The 25,948-nt window shown below is 39.0% G+C and overlaps 1 protein-coding gene across 1 annotated transcript in view; it reads right to left on the reverse strand.

Annotated features, from left to right (window-relative positions):
• KCNH8 (potassium voltage-gated channel subfamily H member 8) overlaps positions 1-25,948 on the reverse strand; it is a 373,933-nt gene that overhangs the window by 205,935 nt on the left and 142,050 nt on the right. The window contains exon 3 of the mRNA XM_059390865.1: positions 14,844-14,975. Coding sequence (XP_059246848.1) covers positions 14,844-14,975 — 132 coding nt within the window. The remainder of the gene's footprint in view (positions 1-14,843; positions 14,976-25,948) is intronic.

Consider the following 25,948-nt stretch of genomic DNA (forward strand, 5'->3'; position numbering starts at 1 on the left):
TGCTGTCATTTCCTCTTGTTCATTTCTAACACTAAAGTTTCTAATAGGAAAGTATTGTTGTTAGCAAATGATCTATGTTTTTAGCTAAAGTTTCTGTTATCTCCATTTGTTCAAGAGTTCAAGTGGATAAAACATTCTAGGTTGGCACTGATTCTTATCAACAGTTTGAAAACAGTGTTGAATTCTCTTCAGGCTTTTGTTGTGTTGAAAGGAGAGTTGCCGGTCAGATTGGCTTCCATTTGCAGATAAAGTCATTTCTCTAGGCCTGCTTTTAAGATCTTCTCTTTGCATCTAGTATTTAGTTTCATGGTGACATTTTTGGTTTGACTTCTTTATATTTATTCTGTTCAGATTTGTTGGGCTTCCTAAATCTGAATATTGAATTGCATTAATTTAGAAAATCCTTAATAATTTGTTATCCACTGTTCTCTTCTTGCTTTCTAAAAGTCCACATATTTTAGGTCTTTTTACTCTAGCCACTATTTCTCTTGACTTTTTTTTTTTATGTATAATATGTTGTATACATTGGATTTTTTCCTCTTCTGATGCACTGATTTTTTTCTTATTCTGTGACTAACCGGCTGGCCATCCTATTCATTGAGTTTATTTTTAATAATTATCTTTATCATTTACAAAAGTTCTATTTGTTTCTTCAAATACATGTGTTATTTTGATAGTCTTTGTCCCTCCCTCATATTTTATATGTACTCTTGGATTTTCTTTAAATAAATTGAGCATACTTAAATTCCTGTCTGATAATTTTAATATCTACAGGTTGAAGACTCAATTTTGTGATTTCTTATTTTACTGATGACTCATGTTCATGATGAGTTTTCACTGTAGGTTCATGTTCCTTGGAACTTTGTCTCTGAGGATTCTTTTAGAACTGCAATTAGAAATACCCAACTGGAGAAGATTTGTGTGCCTGGTAACCCCATGGACCACAATTACTTTGAATAAAATTTTCAACTAGGTTTACTCAATATCCAGCAGATATTATAAATTCAGTCCCAAATCTAAGTAAGTGTGACACTGTGTTCAGGAATTTATTTATAAAAGATGTTCTTTTCTTTTTTCATGCTTTACCCAGATCCAAGGTTTCAGTAAACCAGTCTTCTCCTTTGGGGTCCCTCACCCCCCTACCACATGTGACATTCTCAATGTCATCTTTTGGTTGTTCTAGATTTATGCTGCTGTCTGCAATCTGATCTCTCACTCCGCTCAGGACCTCGGCTTTGTCTCTTTTCTCTCACAACTCCAACATACCACCTTTTCCTTTTGCTCCTCAAATCTAATTCTTTCCTTTACTGTACCACCAGCACAGCCATATTGTAAATTTCTTTCTTTAATGCAGCAATTTTAGGTATTCTGTATTGGGATTTCTCTCTAGATCATCAGTTCTTCCTAAATTTACGATTTATTGTTTTTATAATCATAGGAATTCAACTATATACCACAATGGATGGATTGTTTTCATCTCAAAAATATGTGAAAGATATACTGTTTTGTATCAATGGTTTGTCCCCACAAGAGAAAGTTGAGATTTTTAATTTTCTACTTATTATAAAAATGATAACTCCTTCCTCAACAGCAGGTGTGGAAAATCTCTAGCTTGCTTGTGACTACCACCTTCTGTTCTCCTATTCACTATGGCCTTGACAGAGTTCAATAATTGATTCTAGCATCTTTCCCCTGTGAGACAAGACGCCACCTCAACAGGCTTTTCAACATAAAATTCTGGGTAGTTATTACCAACCACAAGACATTAGGTCAAACAGTAGCTCTTATTTGCTACTAGATAATCTGATTCATTTAATTTTTCTTCTCATCACTATCATTTGTTATCCTCACAGATTAAGAGGTTCTCTCTTTTTTTTTTAATTTTTTATTTTTTATAAACATATATTTTTATCCCCAGACAAACCATAAGAGGTTCTATTTTGATTCTAACCGTGTGTGATTGCACAAGAACAACAGTCACTATGAAAAGCCACCAGCAAATACATGCCTTTCTTAATGTAAATAATGCATACAACTACCCACAAATCTAGAAATGATAGCACAAAGTAAAACGACCAGGAAGCAGTACTTCTGTGCATATCGATAAGCGTTCTTGAATTTCAGGTTCTCATGTTGCCCCATGGCTGCCATAACCTGATCTAATTGAGGAGGAGATTCTGTCAAGCCTTTGAGAAACTCCCTTCATTCACCATGCTCCTGGTTTTTGTGGGGTTTTTTTGGTTGTTGTTTTGGTTTTTTTTTGTGGTTGTTGTTTTGTTTTTGTTTTTTGTTTTGGTTGTGTGAGAATTTTTGGATACCCTATAGTCCTTTCCTACTCACTGGTAGCCAGCATTTCCCAAGGGACTTTACAGTTAGACAAGACCATTCATTGCAAGTCAGTTTTCCAGAGCACCTTATCCTCAGGAGATCAGCTTTGGGCTTATCTTATTCTTTCACAGAAGGTAATGACAGAACATTATTAGGAGCAATTTTCATTTTAACCTTAATTTAACCAACCTCCCTTTTCAATACAAAGCTAGACTATTTATTCAAAAGTCATGAGCTCATGGTATGGTTTGTTTTTCTGTCCTTATGATGTAATATATATAAATAAATTGTTAAATAATCTGTTAACCTTGTAATTTTGTTAATCTATCATTCAGTTTTGCTGAAATTCTATTGCAAGGTGAAATACAGCTGGAGTCCCATTTGGGCTCATCACTTAATGACTCATCTCAGCTCACACTATGGCATCCTCAACACAGGAGTGAGTAGATACTTGAGAAGTCAACCAAAATCATGACATTTAGCCATTCTAATGGTTACTTCTTAATACCGTGCTCCAATGTGACTCAGCTTTGTTGTATCCTGCCCTTCTCTGCTGGGTATCACACCTTCCTTTGGATGTTCCGGAGTACCTTTCTTAGTGATCACATTCCTCTAAACCACTTTCTGGAGAGATCAACCCCCCACAGATGTGTCTCTCATACTGTCTGATAATGTGCGTGCTTTCATGTTCCACCTAGTAGGCCTGTTTACTAATCTTGTCACTTGGGTCATATTAATAAATAATACATTTTGTGTCAGATATATCTGGAATATCTCATTTTGTTCTTTTTATAAATGAGCACCGATTTTCTTCATCGACCATTAGAAGCTGCTATTTTCCTTTTCATTACTTTTGTTATCTCTGCCTCTTTTGCTACTTTATTTTACCTTGCTACCTATGACCTCCTAAATGCTTAAAAACCCCCATTTGCCTACTAAACCTTAGATTATTTCTGGACTTTCCCTAGTTCAGAGACTCTCTTTCAATAAATAAATTTTAAGAAGTCATTCTAAACTGATTCCAAATAGCCACAAGTTCATCTCTCAAGGCCATTTAGTTTAGTTTTTCATGTGCCCACCTTAACCTCCATTCTGGTTAAATTCACTCAAAAGTGAATCAGACATGGCCTCTGCCTTCACACAGCTCAGAGTCTAGGAGGGGAAAAGGAACACAATAAAGAAACAAAAGCACAGACCAATGAACTCATAAGCACCATTTGTAACTTCGAAGTTTCTCCTCAATATAATCAGTCATTTTAGCAGCTTTCTAGCTAGTAAATATTCATCTCACCTCCCATCTTGCATCAACATTAATATGAATGTTTGCTAAGAAATGCTAATACTTAGGCAAAAAAATTTGATTCTCCACATTGAGTCTGTACATATTTTTCTCAAGAACTGAAAGATGTATTTTTAAAGTAGATTAAATAAAATTGAGTTACCATATAATTTCAAGAAATTGAAGCAATTAGGTGAACATTTCAGTAGACATTTATCTAGTGAAATGTCTATGTTCTCCCTGAGCCAAATCATTCCCCACAAAATGTGTCAAACAAATACACTCAAAGCCTCATGGAATTTGGGGGAAGCCCATTGTGGAGACAAGCAGGATTGCTCAGTGGGTTCCCAGACATTCTCCTTATCTGCAAACAAGCTAGCTGGGATAGACTGCTGATTTTTACTGATGTAAGAGGCAGAAGCTAAACTCAAATCTCCTGAAATTTAGGGACCCAGGCCCTCCTCCTCAGGGTACCCCATGTTTCCCACCACTTCTCTGAAAGGCTGGCACTAAAGCTCTTGGCTCTCAACAGTCTGTTTTTCTCACATTGGCAAAGCCATCACCATACTAACCCATATAAAACAAAATGCAAAAGGGGAAACCACTCCCACACCACCACCCTCTGCAGCGCAAACCCACAATATCCTGCCTGTCCCAAGTAGGCCTCTCCATAAGAGGCTGAGGCCAGAGACACAGAGACTTGCAGATCTTTCTGTCCTATGGCTTCCAGCTTGTCCAAAGAAATTGTACCATATCATTCATGACAGTGGTATGACAACTATAATCCCTGAATTGGGAACATTCCCTAATACAAATGACCAGGTGAATTCTGTTGGATATAGAGAATATCACTAAGAATGCATATATCCAGCCAGAGAAAGTCAGGTTATATGACTTTTTAAAATTCTCAGCCTGAATTCATTAATCTTCTTAATACCCATTTGTCTAGAGTCTCAATTAGTTGGTCATTCAATTGCAAAAGGGTTTGAATGTTAAATTCATCTCCCAAAATGGTTAAAATCATGTCTCTATTCTTGAAGTAATAAAACTATAATACTTTTTAGAAGAATCAGACTAATAAGTTATTAATTTCATAATGATTTGTCCAAGGATGACAGTTACAAGAAAAAATTCAGTCCACAGGTATGTTTTAATTGGTTATAAAATATTTAAAATTTTTCTTTAAAATGGAATGACTCTGTGAAGCATGCCATGTGTATTAGGCCTCAGTCTCCACCATAGTCTTTCACAAGATTTCATTCATCTTATTATCCCATGGTCTTTAAAGGCAACTTGGTTGATAAATCCTGGCTTTCACTATTTGCCTTTAAGGAAATGATGATAGTGAAAATGTATAGAAAACCCAAAGGACGTTTTTCTTTTAATATAGATAATATAGATGAGATAAAGTTTCTTTAATCACTTTAAGCATCTGCCTGGGCTCTTCATTTCTTATTTCACCACAGTTTTGACAAAGAGTTGGTATAGATCTCCTGGAGGCAGAAGTCAGTGTCCTCAGAAAAAGTGGCAATTTTTACAACAGTTCTCCCATTAAACAACTGCTCTCTCTTAGGATTTTTGCATATGTTTCTTCCATTATGCAAACAAACAAACAAATAAAAAAGCAGGCAAAATATTTCAGAAAGTGAAGGGAACATTATTACAATGTTCCACATTGAAAATGGAAATTGAAAGTATACAAAAATCATCTCAGATGTAACTAATATCTGATCAATGGCTTAATGTTTTGGAGAATATGTACATATATTTTTTTTCAAAATGCCTTTTTTTAAATGCCTTTAGTTATCTTAGAATATTGACCAAATTGCGATTCCCAGAAACTGAAGATAAACAGAAAACTCAGAAGAACAGGAAATCGACCAATAGCATTCTATTTGAAGTGAAAGGGCCATTCAACACCAGCAGTAAGAACACATTCTGAGAAGGAACTGACTTGGGTAAACACAAGTTAAATTGTCTTTGACTTAAATCAAGCACAACAGAGCCACACAATCTATTCATCAGAATGTACACCTGAGATGTGCAGCTATGGTAGTTATGATCTGATGATTCTGAAAAAGCAAGAAGGCTATGTTGTTTTCTCTCTCTGAATAATAAAACTTGCTAAATTGGACATCATTTCTACATTCACTTATTCATCTATCCATCCCTCAAATATTTCTGGAGAACTTACTGAGTATTAGACACTCACACTACACGTGTTAGGGATGTGACGCAGGAGAGAGGCAGAGCCTGTTCCCTGATGAAAACTACATTTTTTTCTTAAGATTTTATTTATTTATTTGAGAGAGAGATAGAGGGAGGGAGGAAGGAGGGAGAGCCCAGAAGGAAAGTGAGAGGGAGAAGTAGACTCCCACTGAGCAAGGAGCCCGATGTAGGACTTGATCCCAGGACCCTGGGATCATGACCTGAGCCAACGGCAGATGCTTAACTGACTGAGCCACCCGGGTGCCCCGAAAACTAAATTTTAATAGAGTACAGAACTATTACAAAGAAACTAGCCTGTGAAAAAGGTTGTTTCGGATCACAGTCAGTGCGAGGAAGACTAAGAAGAAACTGATGTAACAATGTGGGTGGAGATGGGCTCCTTCAGACAGGGTGGTCACAGAAGGCCTCTCTAGGTAATGTGTCTGGCACAAGTCTTCTCAAATTCGGATGCACAGGGGACTCCTCCGGGGATCTTATTAAAATGAAGATTCTGATTCTGAGGGTGCTACAGGGCCTAAGATTCTGCATTTCTCAAAGGGTGATGTTGACGTATCAGGTCCTCAGACCTCACATTGAATAATAAGGACTCTAAATAAGAAATGAGAATGGTAAAAAGGATTGGGGCAGGAACTATGGAAAGAACCTAGAAGTCCATGGACAGATGACTGGGTAAAGAAGATGTGGTATACACACACACACACAGAGAGAGAGAGAGAGAGGGAGAGAGAGAGAGAGAGAGAGAGAGAGAGAGAGTGGAATACTATGCAGCCATCAAAAGAAACAAAGTCTTGCCATTTGCAACGATGTGGATGGAACTGGAGGGTTTTATACTGAGCAAAATAAGTCAACTAGATAAAGACAATTATCATATGATCTCTCTGATATGAGGAATTTGAGAGGCAGGGCAGGGGTCGTGGGGGGAAGGGAAGGGAGGGAACAATGAAACAAGATGGGACCGGGGAGGTAGACAAACCATAAGAACCTCTTAGTTTCGGGAAACAAACTGAGGGATGCTGGGGGGTGGAGGGGCGGTAGAGGGATAGGGTGGTTGGGCTATGGACATTGGGGAGGGTATGTGCTGTGGTGAGTGCTGTGAAACATGTAAGCCTGATGATTCACAGACCTGTACCCCTGAGGCAAATAATATACTATATGTTTAAAAAAAAAAAAAAAAGGATTGAAAAAAGGATTGGGGCAGGAGCTTTCTGTTTTTATTTTATTTATTTATTTATTTATTTGACAGAGAGACACAGCAAGAGAGGGAACACAAGCAGGGGGAGTGGGAGAGGAAGAAACAGGTTTCCCTGCCAGCAGGGAGCCTGAGGGAGGACTGGATCCCAGGACCCTGGGATCAAGACCTGAGCCACCCATGCTTTCTGTTTAGATAACAATAAGGGGTTTGGGGAAGGAACTGCAACAAGCCCAACCTTTTGTCCACCTCATTCCCAAATTTCTATCATTTGTTTCATAGGATACCCCAGAGCGTGCTAGAAAGATACCTGCTCTGAGACCAGGCAGTCAGTCCTGGGCTCAATCCTGTCTCCATCTCCTCAAAACACTAAGGTTTTGGACAGTTCACTTGCTTTCACTTTTTTTTTTCCTTTTTCTTGTTTTTTGTTTGTCTGTTTTACTCTTCTCCATCCTAGTAGAATCCTTGTGAATCTATAGTAGAATCCTAGTAGAATCTATAATCTGGCTTATAGAAAGTCATCAGTAAATGATAGACACTCTAGATTGGTTGATCCAACCCCACTTCCAAGCCCTTTTTCTTTAGGCTATTTCTACTCCAAAGGTGTGAAAACTTTTAAAAATAGACTGGAGAACTTTGATTTCCTAGCTTTTCTTCCAGCTAGAGATGGCCCTGTGAAAGAGTTATAGTCAATGACATCTTGATGGAAATCCCCGGACACTCCTTCCTGCCCACAAAGGCAAAGCCTCAGAAGAAGCCTTTGTTCTCTGTCTTTCAGTATCCTTTCTGTCTCACCAGAAATGAGTTCTAAAGGTGCAACAGGCATCTTACAGCCACGAGGTGACAAGAATGAGAATGAGGTGCAGGCTGGCTCAGTCGGAAGGGCATGCAACTCTTGATCTCGGGGTCGTGAGTTCAAGCCTCACGCTGGGTATAGAGGTCACTTAAATAAATAAAACTTAAAAATGAAAAGAATGAGAATGACAAGCAGCACGTGAAGACAGCAGAGCAGAAAGTAAAAAAAAAAAGAGCCTGTGAGCGCCTACCAGTATTGCTCTCACCATTCCAAACACGGGCGACTCAGCTCAGACCACTCGCAATATGAGAAAAGAAAGCCCTTACTGATTAAGCTGATGTTGTTAGGGTTTCAAGTTCTTGCAGCTAACTGTAATTGATATCTAGTTGTGCGATGCAGCTAGTCATTATTATTATTTCTTCCGAAGCCTCTTAGGAAGAGGAAAAGGCAGGAGCAATGTAAAACTTCGGTCAGTGTACTGAATACTGCCAACCTGCCGCCATCCGCCAAAAGTGAGGCTACCAAGAAAGCCATTGCATTTGAATACCGGTTTGTATTACCGGCGGAGAATATGAGGAGCTTCACCCATCAACCCCTAAATTCTCAAGACAAATATGAAGTGCCCACATTTTAGAAATCATAACAGTCTCCAGGTCTGAGAGCACTGATGATGTTGTGCGTCCATAATGCATAGCTCAGTGTCAACCATCATTTCAAACCAGATCTGGGCATCCTATGAGAAATGAAACTCACTGCCTTGGGCCCTGTGCCGGGAGCAAGAAGACACATATTATATACTCATCCAGTCTGAATGGAAAACTAGATTAGTATAATGAATGAACTGCTGTGAAATGAGTTCGGAAGACGGAGACGCGTGCAACTGAGTACAGAGAAAAGGGACTTCTAAAAGAAGCTGAACGCTGTCCCATAAGTGAAGGTCCTTTAATAAAATTAATGAGCAAGCGTGTCCTCTGTGACTGTTCTGTGCAAGGCACTCAGGAAATTCAAAGATTACGAAGCAGGATGCCAAGTTGAAGGCCCTTCACAGTTTGAGAAAGACAGGCCGGATGAATGAAGTCAGCAGCAAACAGGGAGGACCCCCACTGTGAGCTCAGGTGGCTCAGGTAAACTGATGACAAAGAAAAAAGGTAGGATTCTCCTAGTGACTAGGAGTGACAAAGATGATTCAAGTGAAGGAAGATCGGAGAACTGGATGTGGAGGGAAAAAAGAGGATACATTGTATTAGTTGAGAGTGAACAAATCAGCTTGGCTTATCCAGAGACTTCAAGAAGGTGAATGTGAATGGTTGTTCGAAAGTGGGTCATTTGAATATAGAGCCGCTTTCATAAAATCACATCTGTTTAGAGTAAAAGAAGGAGGTGCTGCCCCCTTGCTTCCTGGTCACACAGCCTTTTGTCCATGCATGCCCGCCCCTCCTGTCTCCCTGTGCTGAATCCCTCTTCTTGTGAGGACACCAGCCCAATGGAATTAGGGCCCACCATCACAGCTCCGTTTCACCTTCATTACCTCTTTAAAGGCCCTGTCTCCAAATGCAGTCACGTGCTGAGGTCCTGCGTTTAAGGCTTCAACGTATGATTTGGGGAGCACACAATTCAGCCCATAACTGTCCCCAAGCCAGAAACTTGAAATCAGTCTTCCTTTGCCTTCATCTTTCAATGCCTACTTATTCTAATGGTGAATTCTACCTCCACACCATATGAACTCCCCAGAAAGACGTAATAAAATGTAAACTAACTGATATTTAAATGAAAACTTGAAAAAAAGAGAAAGGCATAATAAAACATTTAGGACTTAAGGTCTGCCTACCTCTGTAGAGATAAACTTCAACTCCCTGACTTTCATAATCTGCTTCCAAAAGAAGGTTAACTATTTGCTAGTGCAACTCCTGAAATTAATGTCCCTCCGTTCAGTCTATCAAACTCCACTCATCTTTTAAGACTTGCTTCAGTAGTATTTTCCCCATGAAGTTTTTGACTCTGCTCCAATTCTTGCTGGCTCCACCCTAACTTTTACCTTTTCTAGAAAGAATTTACCATTTCCGCCACTCTACTGTCACTGAATATACTAAATTACAAACACTGGATCTGTGTCCTTCATAAGATTATAAGCTCTTGAGGAGAGGAAAAAAAAATCCCAATAAAAGAATGTACACTCTGGAATTTGATTATATGAATGTAAGTTTTAGTTCTATTAAGATATTTTTTACACTGTCAGTTTTATCAAGTTACTTAAATTCACTGGTAAATGGGAATAATACCTAATTCATATGGTTGTAATGAGAAATAAATGAAGTTTCTGTTAGCATGAAGTAGAGACTGAATAATGGCTAGCTATTAAAATAAAACAGAATAGAACCATGACCACTATCTTTTACCGAGCATATTCTATATCCTGTCTTATGTGATTTGCATATGTTACTTCTTATAAACCTGATAAAATTGATTCATATACTGGGACTCACAATGTCAGACCCAGTGGCCTGACATTGACACCTATGCCAGCCTGCACTTAAGGGGAATTCCTGTCATGGAATCCAAACATACTCCAAGCACAATCCTCCCAATCAGCTTTAGTTAGCTTACCTTATCCTGAAACATAGGACCTTGCAAGCCTCGTAAGGAAATCCCCTACCTCCTTGCTGATCATGACCCAGTTTCCATGGTCCCCCATCTTCCTAGGAAACTCATTCTTGCCCAATATCCCTCAGAGACAGTGACCCACTGCTTGTGAGGCACTCCCAATCCATGCAGTGCCTGCCCTTGAATAAAGGGCATCAAGCCCGTTACTCAATTGTGTCGTTTTTGTCATTTGACAAACTGAAACAAACGCAGCATGTACGATGACCCCATGTTATAGATGAGAAAACTCAGTCTCTGAGAGGATAAGCAGCAAGTCTGAGATCTACTACCGAGCACGTGGTGGAACCAGGATTTGAGCCGAAGTATGGATGATCCAAAGCACGTGGTCTCCATTCTGACATCCCCAAACAATAGTTCAAATCTGGAGGCAGAGTGGGGCTCAGTAAGTATTTGTTGAATTACTTAATCCACTAATAATCTACTTTTACGTGGCATTAAAATAATTCTTAATGATAGTGAAAGAGGTGAACAAGGTTCCACCTTATGCACTCAGTAACGCTTAGACGTAGATGTAGAAGTTAGTGGTTTACACACATTTTTAGAATGGAAGTAAAATATGTATCCAAAACAAAGGAGGGTATTAGGCGGTAAAAATCACCAGATTTCTGCTGCAGTCCCCCAGAGCCTCCCACCCCCCTTGCTTTCCCTCTCCTCGGCCTCTCCCCACCCCCCCATACACCCCAGATCTGCTAGCTGAGAGCTACGGAGCGCACAAACAGTGCTTTGCGTTTCATGTTCATCTCCCATCGATGCCGTTCCTTGTATCCCACACCTTGCTAGCCTTTTCTGTAAAATGTTTTTTCTCATATCAAGTAAAACCCCAAACAATATAGACATTAATAATTAAAGTATTTATTTTTAAAATAGAAGTGCACAATTTATACCTTAAGGACCATCATCTGAGCCTTGATAGGAAATTAATTTAATTAACACAAATCTTCCACAACTCAGTGAACTAAAGTGATATATCTGTATGAGATGCAATATCGGGTCGAGTCAGGCTACATGCTCACTTAGAGTTTTCTAGTGCTATGAGACAAATATTGTTCCAGTTACACAGTGACATTTCAATGATTTTCAAATACTTATCCTGAAGTTCTAAAAATACCATATGCTAAGATGTGCCTTTCCTGCAAGACATGCCATCAACGGGTGAATTTTAATGTATTTTTCCTCTATTAAGTGCAGGTAAAAAAAAAAAAAAAGAAAGAAAGAAAGAAAGAAAGAAAGAAAGAAAAGAAATATATATTTATTTTTTTAAGATCTTTTATAATCATGTTGGCTTACCATAGTTTGCTTCTATAAAAATACTATATATTTTTGTGGGATATTTATAATACGGTAGTAATGAAAAATGTTCTTAAGTGTTCATTACATAGCAGAAATAATACATAATCTTATATAAAGTAATAATCATTTGAGGAAAAAGTTATAAAGCTATAAAAAATTTTATGAGCTGCTATCAAGTATTTCAAAATTCCTAAACCATATTTTGCATTATATAATTAATGGTAAAAGTGTTTTGTTGATATTTTTTGCTTTAAACTTTGTAAAAGAAGGAACATGATTATACATGTTCCCTAAATAAATTGGAGTATTGCTGAGCATAACTGAACATCATTTATTTAAATATAAATGTAAAACTCATTTTTAAGACAGAACTCTGAATCAGTAAAATTGTTATTGGTTCCAGAGTACTCAAATACATGCCCTCCACCCCCGAATTGTGGGTATAGTCTTTCATGTGCAAGCAGTGCTGTTAGTGTATCACACTTGGCCTCTCTTTGCTTCTTTACTCACTTCATCCCAGGAAAAGAGGAGGAACTTACTTGGTTGAGCTTGGAAGGACATGTTGGTATGTCCAGGGCAGCCCCTTTCTCTTTAAGGCTCAACTGCCTTTGGGGAACACCTGATCTGCTCTGGTCCTTGAGCTTGAAATGCTAACTTGGTGAGCTCTGCCTTACCTCATTATAGATCTGTTTGTGACTGATGAGTAGCTTTGCCGAAATTTGGAGCTCAAAAAAAGGAAGCTCACTTGCTGTAGATATATGTCAGACCCTCTGTTATGGGTTTCATCAGAAAGAAAGTTGATATGCTGGTCTCCTATCTGCTTTATTCTTATTTCCTTATGAGTTGGACCAGCACTGGAGTGGAGAAAAGGAGTGTTTTAGTTGAGCTCTTTCAAACCCCAAATGAGTAAGTGTATTTTGCTCCTTTTATCAATTTTCAGTCTTCCAAGACAGGGATTTCTCCCTTTCTGCAAACATAACAGATCTAAGACAAAGGTGATGAGTTAAATTTGAAAAAAACCATTACGCATAATTCTCATTTTCAAAGCAAGTCAATTAAATTGCTCCCTTTGAAGAAAAAAAAGTACTCACATAATTCTTTTTAGTTTATATATATATATATATATATATATATATATATATATATGATCTTTATCTCCTATTTCTGGCAAACAACCCTATAACTCTTGGAATCTCTGAGATGGTGAGTGTCTTTTATACACTAAGGAATGACTGGTGGCTGGGGAGGTCCCTAAATAGCTTCAGCGGTGAAAGATCTAGGCAAAATCAGACAGTTGGAACTTTCACCCCACCCCTAACCTTCTGGGAGAGGAGAGGGGCTAGAGACTGGGTTAATCACCAATAGTCAATGATGTGGTCAATCATGTTTACATAGTGAACCTCCATAAAAATGCCTGAACAGCAGGCTTTGGAGACCTCCTGAGTTGGTAAACATACTGAGGTCCTGGGAGTCTGGCACACACAGAGGGAGCATGGCAGCTCCATATCCCTTCCCCCCATGCCTTGTCCTTTCCATTGTGCTGTTGCTGAGTGTATCCTTTGTAACCATGTAAGTAAAGTGTTTCCCTGGGCACTGTGAGCTGTTCCAGCAAATAATCAAATCTGAAAAGGGGCATGTGGAGGAGCTCGCAACTTTATAGCCAAGTTGGACAGAAAAGTTCGGGAACCCTGGGCACTCGGTATTTGTGACTGGCGTCTGGGGTAAGGGCAGTCTTGCGGGAATGAGCTCATACACCTGTGGCGTCTGACACTAACTCTGAGCGGTGTCAGAGCTAAATGAGATGATAGGACCCCCAGCTGGTGTCCAGAAAGTTATAGAACTGGTTCTTGGTATGGAAAAAACTCACACATGTGGTGTCACAAGTGCTGTGAGCAAATACAGTTCATACTTACCTTCTGAATTCCTGCAACACCAAAAACAAACAAACAAAAACCACTAAAGACAAAAACTGCACACAGTGACTCCCCATTTCCTTTCCTCTCACTGGTCAGGTATTAACGTACTCTAATATCCAAGTAACTTTAACTGTAAGACTGTTCTTTCCTTATGTATGTAAAAATATGCCTCACTATTTAGTCATGCAAACACACAGGAAAATAGTTGTGTATTTGCAAACATTTTAAGTGATGGAAGTGGGGGTAGCGGCACCACACCGGAATAGTTCTCCCTTCATGTTGTCATTTCAAGAGACATTATATATTTAAAACACTCCCATGCATGTTTTAAAAGAGCTGGAGTAAAAGAGTTCATTCTTACAAAGACATGATTGTTGAAATGTCTAATAGCCTGTTCTCATAAAGAATTTACTACATAGGACATCCCTGCAATGACTACTGTTTTTTCTCTGGTCACCAAAGTATTTAATTCTACTCCTGCTTAAATAAATGAAACAATATCAACATGTTATCAGTGTCAATTTTTGTCACTTTGCATGAATCGCAAGGAATTTCTTCATAAGTAAAAATAGGAAGTAAAAGGAAAGCAACATCGAGTCTTAGAATGCTTTAAAGATCATCAGAAAGTCTCTCTGTGCCTTAAAACAAATTATCATATTGTAGTTTACAGTAAGATACAGATACACATTTGTTTGTGACAGTCCACTCTAGTAACCACTAAACTTGATTCTTAATATTTCACGTGAAATTCACTTCTGAGTTTTGAGCTACTGCACTTTAGATGAAACCGAGAGATACACTTTCAATCACATCATTTTAGTTCACTTATTGCTATCCACTCATTTTCTTCCCTAATAAAACAAGGTGGTGTGACTCTTCATATTCTAGTAAACTATTTTCCTTCCTCAACCTATTTGCATAGGAATATGAACTTCTGGTTCCCGTCAAATGAGTCTTTATTACCAAGACGAGAATGTAAATTCATGTAATGTCTCTGTGATTTTGCAATAGGCACCAAATACTGACTGCTAATGGTTATGAATATTTATCAGTTGCTGTTATTAAAAGGACAGTTTTTTTTCCTCCCAGAGTTTTTGAGTACACAATTTCAAAATGTTACTCCATCTGTCAATGTTTTCTGAAAACAGTACCAACCTTCTTTTTTATCATCTGGAGTAATCTTCACTTTTGTATCTGTTATATCTTTGAATGAAGCCAGAAAAAGTACCACATCTCCTTTCTCATTCTTTATAGGAACAATATCCAATAGGCACCAAAATGGAGACCCTGAAATGGTAATAAAAACACAAATCAACCACTGCCTCATGTTTTTTCTATGAAAATCTCAATCATTAGTGGCACAGTTAATAAAGTCCTTACTGTTTCCCTCTATCCCACACCTCCCCTCCAAAATCTTAAAAATGTCAGTTTCCAGATTCCATAAGTGTCTGGCCCATATGCATATCTCTCCATTCTCAAATGAAATGCTTTCTTTGAAAATAAGGCTGTGTTTTAAACAAAAACACTTGTCTGTGCTGAGATATTTCTGCTTATGTAATTTAAACTGTATTTCTTTTTTGAACTTGTTGATGTTGAAGCATTCCACTTTATGAAACATTGCCCCTCCCCACCCCCAGCATGCACGAGTTGCTAAATAAAGACCTTTGTTTCACACAAATTTGCTGGAGGTTTATTTAGTCAATTTAAAAATCAATGATTGCCCACCAGAATGGCTAAAGTAAAAAAAGATGGAAAAAACCAAGTTTGGGGCAAAATGCATAGTCACTTGAACTCTCATACATTAGTAGCTGGTCGCAAATTAGTACATATATACCTTAAAAACTGTACAACAGTATTAAGATAAATTCCCACAATAAACATTAGGCAGCACTGTGAATGAGCATTATACAATAATTGGCGTCAGATGGATGAATGTCACTAACATAATACTGAGAAAAAGTAGCCAGTTACAAATGAGGAGAATGCATTTACGTTAAGTACAAAATAGACAAAACTCACCTACAGTGCTAAAAGTCCCATTGGCGGTTTGGAAGATTGTGATTCAAAGGGGACACAGGTTGGGGAGTTCTGGCATCCTGGTCAAGTTTTGCTTTATGACCTTTATGTTAATTACACAGAAGTGTTCAAGTTTTGAAAACCCATCAAACTCTACACTTATGCATGTCTCTTTTTCCATATATATGTTTTACTTCAAGAACATATTTTTTAAGGATTTCATTTATTTGCTTGTCAGAGAGACAAAGGAAGCACAAGCAGGGGGAGTGGCAGGCAGAGGGAGAAGAAGGCTCCTCTCTGAGCAAGGAGCCCGATGTGGGACTCCATCCCAGGACCCCAGGATCATGACCTGTGCTGAAGGAGGATACCACCTAGGTCCCTCAATAACATGTTTTCAAAAGGGATAATCAAGTTCAATTCTATGTTTTGAGCAAAAGAACTCTGAAAATACCGTTAGTAGCTTCAGATTCAAACCTAAGGCTCATATTTTGAAATGTATTTATATATCTTAAAATATGCATTTTAAGAATATATTAAAATCCTAATACTAGATTTCCTACTAAAAAGCATTCCTGGGCAAAAGAAAAGAAAAGAAAAGAAAATGGAAAAAATTTATTGCTTAAAAACAAAACTATTAATCTTTTATTTTATTTATTTATTTTTTTTTAATTTGACAGGCAGAAATCACAAGCAGGCAGAGAGAAAGGGAAGCGGACGATTCCAGGACCCTGAGATCATAACCTGAGCCGAAGGCAGAGTCTTTAACCCACTGAGCCACCCAGGCACCCCTCAAAACTATTAATCTATTTACATATGTTTTTCCTTCATTTTTCTTTTGATGGAGGGAAAAACCCTTAATAGTGTGAATTTCCACCTTATTTGGGTGATGATTTCACATTTGTAATACAAATTTGACAAAAGTAATAGCCAAAAATACCCTTGATGGGCACCTGGGTGGCTCAGTCATTAAGTGGCTGCCATCGGCTCAGGTAGTGATCCCAGGGTCCTGGTATCAAGCCCCGCATCAAGCTCCCTGCTAGGCGGGAAGCCTGCTTCTCCCTCTCCTGCTCCCCCTGCTTGTGTTCCTGTTCTCGCTATCTCTCTCTCTCTCTGTCAAATAAATAAATAAAATCTTAAAAAAAAAAAAAAAAAAAAAAGGAAATGCCCTTGGTATTTCTTGATATTTTAAGTTGTTTCGTATATACTGTATTAGATCTCACAATTTCCCAAACAACAGATGTAACCATCCAACCTTGGAATCTATCAGTTTTTTTTCTTACTTAAGCACACAATAAAGGATTTGATATAGGGGTTGTCTGACATAAAAATCACCTTTTATTTTAGTTGCTGTTGTACTTTTTGGAAAGTGTGTTTGAATACACATATAATAAGCATATGTAGTGCGCATGGAGTAGGTACCCAATCTGGGCATCCTCCTAACAGCTTCAGCACCATGGATTCTTCCATGCTCTCCTGACTGAAATCTATGGTTTCCTTTCATTCATATTCTTAAATATCCGTGCCACAGCAATGCCATTTCAACCTCCCATCACCAGGCTCCGGGAGACCTGAGATCTAACCATAGCTCCCACATTAACTAGCCCAGGACCATGGAGGACTCAAATTAACTTCCTTCTCCAATTAATTTGGTTCCCTCAATTGCAATACTCTCATATCCATCAGTCCACTGGTAGAAAGAGCAACTCAAAAACCATGAGGCAATAAATCAACTCTATTGTCTATGACTAATGGGGAAACCTTATAAATGAGCCATATCCCTGCCCAAACACTACTATCCCCATCATCCCAGAATGGCCCTTAATTCTAATTTTTTCTATAGCCACTGTTTCGAGGTGGGAGCTGTTTTCACTAATGCTGTGCTAGGTAGGAACAAAAAGACCTATCAGGGCAAGCTATCAATCAGACCCTAGACATAGTAACAGTGGGGACGTGGAAAACAGTATGAATCTGATATTTTGGATCACAATTTAAAGCATCTCTCTGTCAATTATCTTGCAAAAACATCACCCAAATCAGAACAGAGGCTATTAATTTTCTTGAAAATCCATTTTATCTGAGCACTCAGTCAAGCATCATTATTGTTTCCACAGAGCCTTTGAACAGGGGCACCAAAGTATTTTAGAGAGAGGCAAAAACATGTCAGGTGAGAGAGAGCCAAGAGAGTGCTGCCCACCAGACAGTATCTCAAATCACACAGCATTCCTTTCACATCATGTTCCAGGGAAGTTGAAAGATCACTTTGAGATTTGTCTTTTAAGTTACAATGAGGTATAACCTTGGACATTTTGTAAATTCAGTAAAAGTTCATTAACACGGGTCCCTATAATTTCAAATTTTGTAATGATTTGGCATGTATTAAGCTGAGGTCTGCCTTTCTATTGCACATATGACAAAAAACTGTATAGAGGCACACCTCGGAGATACTGTGGGTTTGGTTCCAGACCACCCCAATGAAGTAAATATCATAATAAAGTGAGCTAAAGAACTTTATAAAAAAAAGATTTATTTATTTATCTATTTATTTTAGAGAGAAAGAGAAACAGTAAGGGGAGGAGGAGAGAGAGAGAGAGAGAGAGCACGAGCTCCTGAAGCAGAATCCCCAAACGAGCACAGAGCCTGAGGCAGGGCTTGTTCGCAGGATGCTGAGATGGAAACCTGAGCAGAAACCAAGAGTGGGCCGCCCAACCAATTGAGCCACCCAATTGCCCTGGGTTAAATGACAATTTTTGGTTTCCAGTGCATATAAAAGTTATGTTTACACTATACAGTAGTCTGTTAAGTGTGCAGTAGCATTGTGTCTAAAAAGACAATGTACATGCCTTAATTAAAAATATTTATTTCCCTAAAAAAAGTGCTAACCATTATCTGAGGTCTCAATGAGTTGTCATCTTTTTTGTTAGTGGAAGGTCTTGCCTTGATGTTGATGGCTGCTGAGTGATCAAAGGAGGTTGGTCGCTGAAAGCTGGGGTGGCAGTGGCAATTTCTTAATATAAGACAGCAATGAGATGCGCCACATCAATGGACTCTTCCTTTCTTGAGTGATTTCTCTGTAGCATGCGGTGCTGTTTGATAGCATTTTACCCATAGCAGAGTCTTTCAAAATTGGTGTCAATCCTCTCAAACCTTCCTGCTGTTTTATCAACTAAGTTTATGTAATACTCTAAATCCTTTGTTGTTATTTCAACAACCTTCAAAGCATCTTCACCAGAAGTTTCCATCTCAAGAACCACTTTCTTTGCTCATCCTCAAGAATCAACTCTTTATCCATTAAAGTTTTATCATGAGATTGCAGCCATTCAGTCCTATGTTCAGGCTCCATTTCCAAGTCTATTTCTCTTGCTATTTCCACCGTATCCACAGTGACTTTTTCCACTGAAGCCTTGAAACCTTCCCAGTTGTCCATGAGGGTTGGAATCAACTTCTTCCAAACTCCTGTTAACGCTGATATTTGGACCTTCCCTCTTGATGGCATTTAGAATGGTGAATTCTTTCCAGGTTTTCAAAGTACTTTTCCCAGATGCATCAGAGGAATCACTATCTATGGCAGCTACAACCTTACAAAATGTGTTTTCTTTTTTTTTTCTGTCCTCAGAGATTTACTTATTTTAGCCAAATGCAGAGCCTGACACAGGACTCTATCTCAGAATACTGCAATCACGACCTGAGCAGAAATCAAGAGTTGAAGACTTAACCAACCGAGGCAACCAGGCACCCCCAAAATGTGTTTCTTAAGTAAGAAGACCTGAAAGTCAAAATTACTCTTTGAGGGGAACCTTGGTGGCTCAGTGGGTTAAAGCCTCTGCCTTCAGCTCAGGTCATGGTCCCTGGTTTCTAAGACTGAGCCCCGCATTGGGCTCTCTGCTCAGCAGGGAGTCTGCTTCCTCCCGGCCTGCTCCACCTGCCTCTCGGCCTACTTGTAATCTCTGTCAAATAAATAAATAAATCTTTTTTTTTTTTTTAAAGGATTTCATTTATTTATTTGACAGAGAGAGATCACAAGTAGGCCGAGAGGCAGGCAGAGAGAGGAAGGGAAGCAGGCTCCCCACTGAGCAGAGAGCCCGATGTGGGGCTCACTCCCAGGACCCTGAGATCATCACCTGAGCCAAAGGCAGAGGCTTTAACCCACTGAGCCACCCGGTGCCCCTAAATAAATAAATCTTAAAAAAAAAAATTACTCTTTGATCCATGGGCTGCAGAATGGATATAATGTTAGCAGGCATGAAAACTTTAATCTTATAACTCTTATCAGAGCTCTTGGATGACCAACTGCATTATTAATGAGCAGTAATACTTTGAAAGGAATTTTTTTTCTGTAAGTCTCAACAGTGGGTTTAAAATTAAAATATTCATAAATCATATTATAAATAGAAGTGCTATCATCCAGACTTTGTTGTTCCATGGTATAGAGCAGGTAGAGTAGATCTAGCATGATTCTTAAGGGCCCTGGGATTTTTCTTGGAATGGTCAATGAGTATTAGCTTCAACTTAAAGTCACCAGCTGCACTAACCCCTAAAAAGGGAGTCAGCCTGTCCTTTGAAGCTCTGAAGCCAGACATTAACTTTTCTCCAGCTATGAAAATTCTAGATGCCATCTTCTTCCAATAGGAGGCTGTGTTATCTACATGAAAATCTGTTACTTAGCACAGCCTCCTTCACTAGTTATCTTAGCTGGATCTTCTGGGTCTCCTGCTGCAGCTTCTACATCAGCACTGGCTGCTTCCCCTTAAACTTTGATGTTATGGAGACGGCTGCTTCCCTTAAACCTCATGAACCCACCTCTGCTGTCTGCAAAGTTTTCTTCTGCAGCTTCCTCACTTCTACCAGCCTTCACAGAATCGAAGAAAGTTAGGACCTTCCCCTGGATTAGGCGTTGGCTTAAGAGAATGTTTGGTTGGGTTGAACTTCTATCCAGACCACTCAGACTTTCCCCCTATCAGCAATGAGTCTGTTTCACTCTCTTAGCACTCACATGTTCATGGCAGTAGCACTTTTAATTTTCTTCCAGAACTTCCTTGCATTCACAACTTAGCTGTTTGGCACAAGAGGGTTAGTTTTTGGCCTATTTTGACTTCCAACATCCTTCCTCACTAAACTTAACGATTTCTAGCTTTTTGACTCAAAGTGAGAGACATGCAGCTCTTCCTTTCATGTGAATACTTAGAGACCACTGTAAGGTTGTTAATTGACCTAATTACAATATCGTTGTGTCTCAGGAAGTAGAGGGGCCCAAGGAATGAGTGAGAGACAGGGAATGGCCAAGTAGTAGAGGAGTTGGAACACAGACATTTATTGATTTAAGTTTGCCATCTTATACAGGCAATGTTGGTGGTACTCCAAAACAATTAAAATAGTAATATGAAAGGTGGCCAATCGTGGTCACCAAAACAAATATAATAAATAGTGAAAAAGTCTGAAATATTGGGAGAATGGCCAAAACGTGACACATAGGCACAAAGTGAACAAATGTTAGAAAAATGGCACAATAGAGTTGCTCTATATAGGGTTGCTACAAACCTCTGGTTTGTAAAAAGCACAATTATTTGTGAAGCACCCTAAAGTAAAGCACAATAAAAGGAGGTATGCCAGTACGAGCGAAATAGTTGAAGAGAGGTACTGGGTTCTTTCTTTCCTCCCTCCTTCCCTTCTTCCTTTCTTCCTTCAGCTTCTCCTTCAGATTTATCCACAACATCCGCCTTACAGATATACCTTTGGCTACCTCTAAAATTAGAAAGCAAAGCATATGCCACTTGCTTCTTCCAAAAAAAGAGGATAGATGCCAAAATTACCATGCAGGTAGGCAAGATCCTTCGCAATGTGATCACTTATCCATCCTTTCCCTGCTTTCCTGAATTTCTCTACCAGGCGCTCTGCCCTGACTCTCTGATGATATCTCCATGCTTGCATGACTATAATCATTCAATGCTACTCCCCAAGGCTGGCCTCTTCCTCTCTACCCGACAGGCATAGTAATGATCACACAACACCTTCCGGTCAGCAGTAATTCAAGTCTGGTTGCGATAAATCTCTTAGAAGGCTAAGGCAGGAGGCAGCACATCCCTCAGCCTCAAATTCAGAGGTGAAGGATTCTTAAAACAGGTTAAAGGGCAGAAATCCTGTGTCAATTTTAAGTCCTTCTGTGTACAGCAGCAGTAATTACCATGTGGGCTGGTGAGTGCTAAAACAGACAAGGCTCTGCCAGGATTTAAGTTAATAACACCTTTGACTTCCATGGATAAATACAATTCATGGGGAGGAAACAGGATTTATACCCTACATGGTAAAATGTATTTTGGGGATTGTATAAATAATTACACAGCGCTCAAATCTAGTGGAATGTCCCATGTCTCCAGTTCGGTACTTCCTTCTTCTTCATTGGGAAACAAGAGTGTCGGAGAATTTGACTTGCTATTTGTATTGTAAGAAGACTTAGATGCTTCCTACTCACCCACAAATGGTTAAACTTGGTAATAAGCAAAAACGAAGGATAAGGTTTCCAGTATGAGTTCAAGGCTTAATAACGAAATATAAGGAGGTCAGATATAAAAGTAAATCGAATTGTGAGCTCTTCCTTTCTCTTTAGTGACTCTGCTGTCCTGATGAGATTCAAATTGCATTTCCCAGTGTACCTCAGTAGCAGAAAGGGGGATACAGACACTGCCTATCCTCACATTTCTTCTATCAAGCAGAACTTTGATTGGATTTTTTTATGATAAATGTGTGATATACAGTCTTTGAAATGATTACTACAGTAATGTAATACCCTAAGTGTTAACAGCGTCAACACTATGCAATCTAAACACTTTCAGGCGCTCTTCATCCTTCACACTAAATCTGATGAGTCTGGTTCCCAGCAACTATTGTCTCGATGCTACTTATCCATGATGTAGTGAAGAGTTTGGTAGTTTTTAGAAATTAGTCCAGGAGGTAGGCAATGAGGCAGGGGTGGGAAAGGGACTGCAGATGAGTACACAAAGGATGCTCCTGATGGTGATGGATGATGGGACACTCGTATCTATAGCAGGAGGAGACAGCAGTAATGGGAATACCAACTGAGTCTATCACCGAGCCCTTAGGTACCCTTCCTCTTTACCACATTTGCTACTACTGCCTTCTCCTGGCCTTCCTCACATCTCATCCACTCTTCAAAAGTGTTTTTCCTGCCTTTAGGTTTCCTCCCATGCTGCTTCCAATAAGCGGTGAAAATATAGGATATTGAGTAAAAACATCCAATTGTTTTTCACTGCTTACTTAAAATATTAACATAGCATTCCAGATTCTTTACCAATATGGGAGGTCTATTTTCAAGGGACCAAAAAAACCAAACCAAACCAAAACAAAACAAAACCCAGGAATGGGATGCGTAGTATGAAGAAGTGACCTAACGGAAGGTTCATATTAAAAAGGAGGGGGAAGTCCCGTGGAGGACCCACAACTGCGTGGGGGACAAGCCTTAATAGCAGTCTCCCCCAGCTCTTCTCAGCCTTTGTACTACACTAAGGGATGAAAACAAAGATTCTTTGGTGAAATAGGAGGTAAAGGCTGTACCTTATCTTTGGGAACCGCTCCAAGGGCTATCCATCCACAGTGCAGCCTCTGTATGTCTCAGGTCTTTGCTCTGTCCCCATTGCACTTTCCTTGAGTAAACACCCTTCCTCTACATGCCCCAGGGTCTTAGGGACCCAAAGTAAAGGGCACTAGGACCCCAAGACCTGTGTAACAACAGAGGGTAGAGTGGAGTTGGTTAACAGACCCGCTGGAGACCTCCTGAGCTGGGCAGTGGACTAAGGATACTTTTCATATCAATATTTAATAAAAAAGGAGGATCTTATAAAAACAATGTGTTTTAAATTTGTTTCTATGTAGGAAAAAAAAAGACTGGCAGAATGCACACAAAATATTTATAGCGATGGCTTGTGGAATTATAGTTTCTTCTTGTGTCCTTTCTTCTCAGGATCCTTATTTTCAATTTTTCTAGAACAAGCATTAAAGAATACATAGTGGGGGTCTAGTAACTCTACAGATTTGAGGTAAGAAATGACAAGAAGTTCGAGACAGGGCAGTAAGAGTTAGGAGGTCGTATTTCAGGGGAGATCACTTTTTACATATTCCAGTGATTTAAGTTTTAATAGATATTCCAAAGACAGAGAGAGAGAGAAAGAGGAAAGAAGGAAGGAGAGATAGATATCAAATCAAGTGATGTTTAACTGATTTGAAAGTGCCAAGTTTTGTTTTGTTTTGTTTTGTTTTCGTTTTTCCATGTTGTTCCAAGTTCCTTTTCTCCTTAAATAAAAACCTTATTCCTCTTCTAGGAGCATGTAAAGCCCTTTTTAAGAAATCCCTAATCATCAGGAAAAAGAGGAGGCTGGGAACCTGAGATCCAAAGAAATTTCCCCAAGATGTGCTTTTGTCAATAGTTGCACCATCCTTGTTCAACAAATCATTGATTATGTTATTGACCATATTATTTGCTTCAAGAAAACCAAACCGCTTCTGCTGGTAAAGAGAATTGAAAGGGTTTTCCACACATGGTTAAACACAAATCCAGCTGGGACAGGTTTAGAGGAGGAGCCAGGACAATTGGGTACAGTCCAATAAGAAATAGAGATAAGGAGGTCCTGATGATGTAAACAATATAATGCACACAGCCAGAACCCAGTGATAGCTGTCACTGCAGTTTCCATTATGTGCTAGACACCATGCCACATGCTTTACATGCTCTTACATCTAAACTTCTCATTGATCAATCTGACCAATATTTTACCAAACTGAACCACATTATACAAATGGGGAAATTGAGATATGCAGTATTTTCTTCAGAGTCACACAGCTGTTAAGTGCCACAGGGCAGAATTTAAACACAAATCTGAGTTTGATTTTCTAATTTTGCTTTACTACAATATTCTGGGAATGATCTTGTTCTATAAACAATGTTTTAGGAATTGAGTTTCATTATCATTTAATTTTTCTTCCCATACTATAGGATGTAATGATACATATGCTTTATTAAATACCATAGTGTAATAGAAAAAAATGAAATAAAGCCTTAGGATAATCAACAAATTTCTCTCAATCAAGAATAAGAGTATAACCGCTCTCTCTCTCTCTTTCTCTTTTTAGATTTTATTTATTTTTTTTTTTTTCAGTACTCTCTTCACCCATCATGGGACTCAAATCTACAACCTGGAGGTCTTTACAATCACATTTACCACCTACCAAGCCAGCCAGGCCCCTAGAACCTCTCTTTGAAACAAGATTCAGCTACTTTAGATTGGAATACATCCCTCATTAAGATACACATGGCTCTTAAAGTTGCTTCAGTATCCAATAAGACCCTGGGATGTGAAAACCACCAGGAGTGCTACTTTCAGTCCCCATGTTGAGATAAAGAGAATGTACTCATAAAAGCTTCCTGATTACTCGTGTAAGTTTTTAAGGGTAGTAACCTAAGTCTTTAACGTAAGTAGCACCATATTCTGACCTCATTCACAAAGCATTTGTCTGACACATCCTCCCAATATGTTTTTGTTTCTTGCTTTCTTAGGAACCTCCAGAAATGGTCATCTCCGTACCGTGGCAGCTCTAGGTAGGACACACAGTGATATCCCCTGGATTTATCTCTTCTAAGACTGGAAAATACAAAGAGCACTGACCCCAGTCAACTCTGAGCTATGGCTCTCTATTTCAACAATCCTCTGGGGGGAAAGAGGCCAAATGTGATGGGCAATTCTAAGGAAGCAGAAAAATGTCTGATTCAATGGGCTTGGGTTTATGATTGTTATTTGTAAGTCATTTCCTTCTGAGAAGAAGACACTGAAGCAAACTTGCACCCCGGATTCTTGACTTTAAGAAAAGCAATTTTTCTTCAAACTTACTGTTGTTCAGTGAAAAAGAACTTCCCTTAAATCAGAATTAGAGGATCAAGTTAACTCTAATTGCACAAGGCTGCCGTTGGAGGAATCTATGGTCTTTTCAGGGCAATGGAATAATTGTTGGTGCCATTAATCATAATACCCACAAGAATCCAGCATGGACAAGGGGTTCTGGGATTCTAGGATTACTTCATTGAGGACCCAAAAGAAAATATTTGGAGATTACGTTGCAAGCGATTGGAAATTAAGTTATTCATTCAACAAATATTTATTGAGTGCCCTCTATGGTTGGGAACTGTTCTATGTGTTTGGATATATCAGTAAGCAAAATAGGATAGATCTCTGTCCTCTGCC

Source organism: Mustela nigripes, chromosome 2, assembly GCF_022355385.1.
Source record: "Mustela nigripes isolate SB6536 chromosome 2, MUSNIG.SB6536, whole genome shotgun sequence".
In the NCBI taxonomy this organism is placed as follows: Eukaryota; Metazoa; Chordata; class Mammalia; order Carnivora; family Mustelidae; genus Mustela; species Mustela nigripes.